This window comes from Orycteropus afer, unplaced genomic scaffold, assembly GCF_000298275.1.
Source record: "Orycteropus afer afer isolate SDZICR_OR568_19922 unplaced genomic scaffold, OryAfe1.0 scaffold00049, whole genome shotgun sequence".
In the NCBI taxonomy this organism is placed as follows: Eukaryota; Metazoa; Chordata; class Mammalia; order Tubulidentata; family Orycteropodidae; genus Orycteropus; species Orycteropus afer.
This window is the reverse complement of record NW_006921636.1, coordinates 5,604,779-5,613,634: the sequence shown is the minus strand read 5'-3', so window position 1 is coordinate 5,613,634 and position 8,856 is coordinate 5,604,779. Positions and strand designations below refer to the sequence as shown.

Genomic DNA, 8,856 nt, shown 5'->3' with positions numbered 1-8,856 from the left:
GAGTTGTCATGAGAGCCTCATTCATTCAACAAGTATTTACTAAGCATCCTCTGTGTGCCAGCCACCATTCTAGGGGTTGGGGTAGAGCAGAGGCCCAAACAGACAGCCCCCTGCCCTTGTGAGCTGAGCTGCTAGCTAGGGAGACCACGGAGAGTGGTACCAGGCACAGGCTGAGAGCCAGATGCCAGGATCTGTATCAAGCTTCACCACTAACAAGCTGTGTAACCTTGAGTAAGTTATTGAACCTCTCTGTGCCTCTGTTTTCTCATCTGTAAGATGGGGTGACAGAGAGCGAGATATAGGGTTGCTGGAAGGATTAAATGAGTTACTAAGTACAAAGGGCTCAGAATAGTGGGGCATAGCCCACCCAATGCCATCGAGTCAATTCTGACTCATAGCAACCCCCATTGGGTTTCCAAGGTGATAAATCTTTATGAAAGCAGATTGCCCAGTCTTCCTTCCAAGGAGTGGCTAGTGGGTTTGAACCACCAGCCTTCTGGTTAGCAGTCAAGTGCCTTAGGTACTGTGCCACCAGACCTCCTTAGTAGGGCACAGAGTAAGTGCTAAATACATGTTTAAGTGAAATAAGGATGAAAACATTAGCTATCAGGTGGTGCCAAGTGCCGAGGGAAAATGTAAAACAGAGATGTGTGGGCATGTATGTAACTAAGTAGGGGGACAGGGGAGGCTGCTCTGCCAGGTGGCATGTGAGCACAGCCCATGCATACAAAGCCCTCAGCACATGCCTGGCACAGCCCCAGTGTTCCATCCATCTTCCAGCAGTGACTGTCCAACAGACGTTGTCCATCACACGACACTTCGGAAGCCCCAGAAGGGGCTGTGTTCCCTCCTCCCCTCACCCTCCCGAGGGCACAACCGTCACCCACCTCTTGAATCGGGCCCTCCACAGAGTTGCCATCTCCAGGCCCACAGAGAGGGGAGGGGCTGTAGCCACGGGGAGAGCAGGGTTCCTGACGGGCGGGGGTCCCGGCAGGTAGACAGCAGGGAGGCAGGTGGGGTGGGCAGGTGCTCACCCGCGGGCTCCAAAGGCCCACAGTCTCTTGGGCAGGTACTCGCCCTGGCCTGGCCCCCTCCCATCCACCTGGAGGCCTCCCCTGAGCCTTCCTGCTGCACCAGACCTGGTCGCACTGTTCCAAGGAAGCTCGGGGCCCAGTGCTCCTGGTCTGAGGCTCAACAAGGCAGGTGTGGCGGCCTCTTGGAGGGCTGGCCCAGCCACAGAAGACAACACACGTGCAGCTGGGGGATGGTGAAATCAGGCCGCATGTCTGGCCCGGGTGTCACCACAGCCAGCCGGGAGCAGCCTCCGTGGGCGGACGTCTCACCAGCTCTGGGGCGGGTTCCATAAATATTAATCAGCCTCTGGCATGCCAGACAAGCCTCCAGATGGGCACGTGCCACCCAGCCCTCACGTGAGGCTGCCGGGGCAGTCCTCCTGCCTGTGTCTTTGGGGATTCACTTCGTCAGAGGCCTTGGTGCCTGGCCGCCATGGGACAGGATCTGCATCTAGCCAGGGCTCAAATCTGCGTCCCCCACCTGCCCCAGACACCTTCACTGGGAACTAGCGATGACCAGAGTCTGTGCCTTGACCATCTCAGTACTGGGGCACTGTGTGGACTGCCTCTCTTTTGTTCTCTGTCTCCAGCCTCCTTCCCTTGAGCTCAAGGCTGCCTCACTTCCCAGGCATCTCAAGAGAGGCATTCCCAGGGCAGGGAGGATGCTGTCCAGGCTCTCCAGGGTTCCTGGTTCAGGAAAATACCTGTATGACCACCTGGGAGAGGTGACACCTGGCTGAGGAGTGGCAGGAAAGGGGTTGAGGGCAACCCTGCCTGTCATTCTATCCTCGGCCTGAGTCAAATGAGGACACATCTTCCCACTTCTCGATTCTCCCCACTCCTCCACACTACCAGCCACCAGGGCCTCTCCAGGTCCTGCAAATGCAGCATTTGGGAAATGGCCTTATTACAGGACTCATTCACCCCTTAGTATGAAATTCTCCCACCAGGTTACTTCCTCCAGGTGAACGATGAAAAAGCCCTGTCCGGAGTCTAGGAGTCTGCTTACCAGGAAGGTAGAGCAGCAGATGGGGGACAAAGGAGGTGTCAGCCCGCACCAAGGAGAGGAGCCCTGCTCTCCTGCCAAGGTTATTAGCTTGACCTGCCCCAGATGCTGAGTACTTTGGCAGTGTGGCTGTTTTGACCTGCTTGGGTTACCTGGGAAGTAAGGCCAGAAGGTGAGGCCTGAAACCCAATCTAGGCCATCAGCCAAGGGTCCCGACCCCGGGAGCCAGGGGGAGACAGGAGGTTGAAAATAGATATGTTTCTTCCCTATTGCCTTGGGCAGTTTCTGCCTCACCTGTGGAAGAGGGAACTGAAGGGATGAGGCCAGAGGGCGGCCATGCAGGGGCCTCAGGACCCTGCTTGGGATTCTCCGTCATTTCCCCAGCGGGAAGCCCTGGAGAGGAGCCCCCTGAAAGGGCCCAGAATACTGACAGCCATCAAGGCCATCTTCTCTGAACTCAACGTGGATTTTGCAGGACCTGATTTCTGTGCCGACTGATGACAGACAAGCCTGGCTGTCATGGGGCAGGATGGCCTCTGTGCCCCTTTTCTAGCCCAGAGTGTTGACCCCAAAATTCCAGGAGGGAGGCAGTGACGGGCAGGGGCCCGACTCTGGGCTGGAAGGGACACTCCCTGTGGATGTGGGCAGTTCAGAAGGCCCACAGGCCTGGCTGAGGGAGAGTTGCAGGCAAGGCCAGCTACTTGACCTCTTAGATGGTCACAGCTGAGCACTGAACAGGCGCAAGGCCCTTCTAAGTGAGTGCCCGGTCCCACAGCTGCCACAGTGGCCCTTGCTGTAGGGTCTGAAGACCCGTCTTCCTACCAGGCACCAAAGTCCCTGCAGGGCCTCTGCCTAGAAAAAGGCACCCCTCCCACACACCAGCCCCCCCCCCAAGGGCACACAGCTTGGAGGGGTCACGGGCTGCACCCCCCTGGCCAGGCCACCTGCACAACTGCAACAGTAACCCCGACGACAGCCCTGTGATGGTTATGTTGTGTGTCCACTTGGCTGGGCCTGGTTGAGTGGCTGGGCAGCTGGTGGTAGTTATTCCCCATGATGAGACTGGCGATCAACTCCATGGTGGGATCTACCACAAGCAGCTGAGTAGCTGCCTTTGGGATGTGGTCTGCTTCCCATATGTAAGAAGCAAGTTTGCTTTGGGAATAGTCTCTAGTTTATGGCACGTTTGGACCCTGCATGTAGCCGTGTCATTGTTCAGCAGCCTGCTATGCTCTGCCGACCTTGGGACTTACCATGGACTTAATTAAATTAATGGCCTGCCATGTGGTTTGGTAACATCGGGACTGTGCCTTTTCACTTGTCAACCTTGGGGCTTCTCAGCCTCAGCAGCCAGCAGCTGTCTGAGTGAAGAAACGCCTCTAGCTCCAGTGGGCCAGGAGCAGGAAGCAGAGCTGGACCCCAACGTTGAGGGGCTTTCACCCAGCCCCTAGGGCTTGGCACTTTGAACTTGGACTTAAAGCCTCCAAATTGTCAGAATAAACTGTTTGTTAAGGCATCCCATCTGTAGTATGTTCTTGTCAGAACAGCACTAGGAACCAGAACAGGCCCCAAGGGGTAAAGCCAGACAAAGTCCAGGAAAAGGAGGCTCAACCAGGGATAAGCCAAAAAACAGCACTAGCACCTCCAGCTGGCTGACAGGCAGACATTAGAGGTATGGTGGGTTCCGTTCCAGATCACTGCAATTAAGTGAATGTTGCAATAAAGAGAGTCACATAACTTTTCTAGTTGCCCAGTGCAAAGAAAAGTTATGTTTACGCTATACTTAACAAGGCACTCTGGTGGCATAGTGCCTAAGGCATTTGACTGCTAACCAGAAGGTTGGCAGTTCAAACCCACCAGCCACTCCTTGGGAGGAAGGTTGGGCAATCTACTTCTGTGGAGATACCACCTCGGAAACCCAAGGAGGGTTGCTATGAGTCGGATCTGACTCAATGGCAGTGACTTTGGGTTTTTGTTTGTTTGCTTTTAAGTGTGCAATAGCGTGTGAAAATGTTTGAAATTTGTGACAATGACTCAAATGTGACACAGTGGCACAAAGTGAACACATGTTGGAAGAATGGCGCCAATAGACTTGCTCCCTGCAGCGTGGCCACAAGCCTTCAATTTGCCAACAACGCAGTACCTGGGAAACAGTACTGTGGAGCACAGTAAAGCGAGGCATGCCCGTGTCCTTAGCCCTCTCCTCCTGCCCTCTCAGAGCTCAGCTTAAACGCCTCTCTCCTGCACCCTCATTTTATCTCCTTTTCTGCACTTGACACCAGCAAGATATACTGATTACTGTCTGCTTATGGCTTGCTGCTCCCAAGGGACCGCAGCCCAGGAGGGCAGCCAGGGCCTGTCGTGTTCACCACATTATGAAGCATTTGTGGAGCACCTACTGTGTGCGCCCGCAGAGCCAATGACATCCACGCTCTGTCCTCCGCATCCAGGGGCACTGGGCTCTGACTCACACTGAGGCTTTTGCCAAAGCTTTTCCCTCCTGGGGCCTCGGTTCCTCTGCTCAAGCCCTTCCATGGCTCCCATCACACAGAGAGGCCTCTCTGACCACTGTGATACCCCCAGCCATGGGTGCTATTTGCTGCTCTTAACATTCAGTCTGATCTCAGGACTTTGCACTTGCCTCCCCTGCCTGGATGTCTTGCCCACCCCCACAGCCATCTCCACACAACTGGCTCCTCCTTTTTCCTCAGGCCTCCGCTTAAATGCCGGCTCAGAGAGGCTGCCCACAGACCCCCACAGCCCTCTGTCCCACCCTCTTGTTTTATATCCCCAACAGCACTCGCCACCAGCTGGACTGACAGTGACTGGTGTTTGTTTGTGGGGGTCTGCTGCCCCATGGGACCACTGCTGTGGCCCCAGAGCCTGGAACAGGGTGGGGCTGGGGGAGGACTCCATAAATGCCTGTGGGATGAGTCGGGGCCCCCTGAGGTGCCGCCGGCTGGACCACCCCAGTGTTTCAGCTCAGCTGCCACCTCTTCCTGGCACACCTCAGGTGTGCGCGGCCCCACACGAGGGGCACATGCCTGGACACTGGTATCTGGGCCAGTCTGTGCGCAGCCACCAGACCCCACGAAAGGGCTTCAGGAGTGGGGGGGGGGAGCTAGCTGGATCTGGGGCTGGGGGCTCTTCCTGCAGATGTGGCATTGAAGCCAAAGCTGGAAGAAGATTAAGCAGGGATCTTGGAACCCTGGGCAGGCGAACAGGACTGAGAAGAGCGTCCTAATGGAGGGGTGTAGGCAAAGGCCTGGAGCGCAGAAAGGTCACTGGGGCTGGAGCCCAGGGTGAAGGGTGAGGCCCTACTGTGATCCCTGGGGGCCTTTGGGCCCTGGGTGGAGCTTGGATTGTATTCTGAGTAGGCTAAGAACTCCTGCAGGATTTCAGGCGGGGGTGTGGCCTGTTGGGAACTGGTTTGTTGACTGACTCACTGGCCTGGCCTGCCCTGCTGGGGTCCCCCACCTGACCACTCCATCTGCTCAGAGAGGGTCCCCTCAGGATGCTGGCCTGAAAAGCTGCCCCATCTCCCAGCCCTGACAGCTGGCAGGCAGCTCCCCCAGGGGCCTGCCAGGAGCCAGGCAGGTCCTAGTCAGACGGCCTGAAGACAGAAAGGGAGGCAGGCCTGGGCTAACCCTTGCTGGCCTCCAGAAGTGGAAGGCCACTTTCCTCCCAGGGACACGTGGGCAGCTTGGCCAGCAGGCCCCACACCAGCACCTCCAGGGGGTCAGTGCTGACCTCTGGGCTGAGCTCCGTGGACACTGCTCCTTCTCACTGAACACTTCCCACCAGGACCTGCTGTGAGCCGGCAGCTTGCCACACATCAGCCCTCACAACAGGCCCATGAGGAAGTGACACTCTGATCCCCATTTTTCATATGAAGAAACTGAGGCTCAGAGAGGTGAAGTCACTTGCCCCAATCACAGACCTGGGCTAGATGACCCAGTTTCCCATTCTACCAAACAGGAAGAACATTCTATCCTCATCCTGCCCCTAGGAAATGGAGTCCCAGCTCTGGACCAGTTTTCCTGTGTGACCCTGGCCATGTAACTCTACCTCTGTGACCCTCAGAGAGGCCAAATGGGAGTGATTAACTCAGGCAGATGGACTCCAGGGACCAACTGCAGAAGCACCTGGGATGACATCTGTTCAGGAAAACTCTCTCTCTCTCTCTCACACACACACACACACACACACACTCCCTCCCTCCTCTGGGCTACAAGCCTGGCATGAGAGCAGGATGGAGGATGGGACGGAAATGCCCTTCCTCTGCCCTCAACAAGCCCTGCACCCACCACATCCACCGCCCCCACCGCAGGGGCAGAACATACGCAATCCTCCGGCTCTGCGCACTGCTGAAGCCCGCGAAGGAGGCGCTCCGGCCCACAATCCCCACGGCCCCTGCGTCCCCAGGGGACAGGAACCGCACTCTCACCGACATGGCCGTCACCTGCAGGGAGAAGACAGGAGAGTCAGCCTCAGACCACCGCCTAGGCAGTGCTCACCACAGCCCGAGAGGCATGGCTGGTCCTGGCCCAGCTCACCGATGAGAAAACTGAGGTTCAGAGAGCAATAGGAACAGCCAACCCAAGTCTCTATGTTCCACACTCTCTTAATACCTGAGCAATGCTGCCTTCTAGAGGGGGGTGGGGAGAGGGGTGCCTCCTGCACCCCAGTTACTCCTCACCTCCCACTGCTACTCCTCTCCACCAGTGACACGTGCAGGCTCCCCTCTCCGACAAGCCCTCTGGGACCACCTCCTATGTGCCAAATGCTGTGCTATAGACGAATGTGGAGTAAGACTGCCAAAGGCCTGTCCTCCAGGGCTCCTAGTGCCCTGGGAAGTGACAACGACAAACAGCCTTCAGTGTCATCTTTAGTGATCTACTATCACCTGTGCAGCCCCGGGGGCAGCCAAGATGAGGCCGACAGGCCGAGGATGAGCTGGCTACCGGAAGGTGAGGGAAGGGTGTTAGAGGCAGAGGGAACAGCATGGGCAAAGGCCTAGAGGTACAAGAAGACAATGTAATCAGAAACGGAAGTTCAGATGAGCTCAGAGAGGCCGGCAGAGCACGGGTCATGAGGGGCCTTGGTAGCTCCAGGGAGGGGTTTGGATTTGCTTCCAAATGAAGACAACAGGGAGCCATGGAGGGTTTTAAAGAAGACTGCTGGCATCCTCTGACCCATCGCCCTGTTTCTGAAACGGCTGCAACAAGGCCAACCCAGAACCCTGGCTATCTCTTTTTTTCCAAACCATCTCTAGATTGGAAAATGCCACCATATCCCTTGGGATTGTAGCCCAGTGTCTTTGAGCACAGGCAGCTGGAAAGTTCTCCTCTGTATCTAACCTCAATCTCTCCTGCTTCAGTTTCATACCTTGCTCCTCAGCCAGGGTGGTGTCAATCCTGGGATCCCAGGGAACCCACTGCCCAGGCTAGGCCTACACCAGCCCCACCCCACCACCTCCCTCACATACCTGCAGGGATGAACTCTGTCAAGCCACATCTGCCCAGTGCCCAGACCTGCCCTCTGCTGTTTTTCGTTTTTCACTTTTATTGTGGTAAAGTACCAACAACAGCAAGGGTGCCATTGAGCCACGTTTCAGTGGACATCTCAGTGACATTAATTATACTGACAATGCGTGCAACTATGCCACTATTTCTTTCCAAACATTTTCACCACCTCAAACAGAAACTCCGCACCCATAAAGCAGTCCCCTCCTCCCCCACTGGCCCTGGTCACCCTGAATCTGCTTTCTGTCTCTGTGCATCTGCCTATCCCAGACATTGAAGTGGGATCACACAATATCTGTCCGTTGGGGTTTGGCTTCTCTCGCTCAGCATCACATTTTCAAGGTCCATCCATGTTTTGGGTGCATCCGAACTTTGCTGTTCTTGAAGGCTGAGGAACATTCAGTGGAATATTACTGGCACCCTCGGACCCATCTCCCTGTTTCTGAACAGGGCTGCAGCCAGGCCAACCCAGAACCCTGGCTATCTCTTTGTTCCAAACCGTCTCTAGATTGGAAAATGTCACCACATACTGGGACTGTCTCCCACAATCTTGACGACCCACTCATCTGTTGATGGACACTTGGGTTGTTTCCACTTTCTGGCTATTATGAATAAGGAGTGCTGCAACAGATGCAAGTGTCTGCTGGAGCCCATTTTCGGTTCTTTGGGGATATACCTAGGAGTAGAATTACTGGGTCAAACGGTAAATTCCATGTTCAACCTTTTAAGGAACTGCCAAATTGTTTTCCACAGCAGTTGTACCATGTTACATTCCCATCAGCCATGCACAAGGGTTCCAATTCCTCCACATCCTTACAAACATTTATTCTTTTCATTTTTTTTTTTTTTTTAATAATAGCCATCCTAGTGGATGTAAAGTGGTGTTTCACTGTGGACTTGCCGACCCTGTAAAAGCAGGTCCCCTCGAGGGCCTCCCGAGACCTCACTCTGAGCCCTCCTACAAACGTGTCGGCCCCCACAAGCCTTCTCTTCTATGTGCCTCTCACCCCACACTCCCATAGGAGGAACAAGAAAGACAGACTTGGGTTCAAATCCTACCGTGCCACTTACAGGCTGTGGGCCTCAGCGGTCACACCTGTAAATCGGAGGTTCAGAAAAGGACTTCCTTCTGAAGCTGTGGCAGAGATTCAGGGGACAATGTCTTGAAAGCACGTGGTGGGAGAAAGTCCGGTAGAGTGAGTGACCAAGACGCACAAGACTGGAGGTGAGCCAGGGAAGCCTGGTGCCGAGA

General features: G+C 55.4%; 1 protein-coding gene across 1 annotated transcript in view; it reads right to left on the bottom strand.

Annotated features, from left to right (window-relative positions):
- The window catches only part of RIPOR3 (RIPOR family member 3), a 34,811-nt gene extending 28,276 nt beyond the window's left edge, over positions 1-6,535 (bottom strand). Inside the window, 1 exon segment of the mRNA XM_007938316.1 lies at positions 6,423-6,535. Coding sequence (XP_007936507.1) covers positions 6,423-6,532 — 110 coding nt within the window. The 5' untranslated portion in view covers positions 6,533-6,535.
- Positions 6,536-8,856: the final 2,321 nt, after the last annotated feature.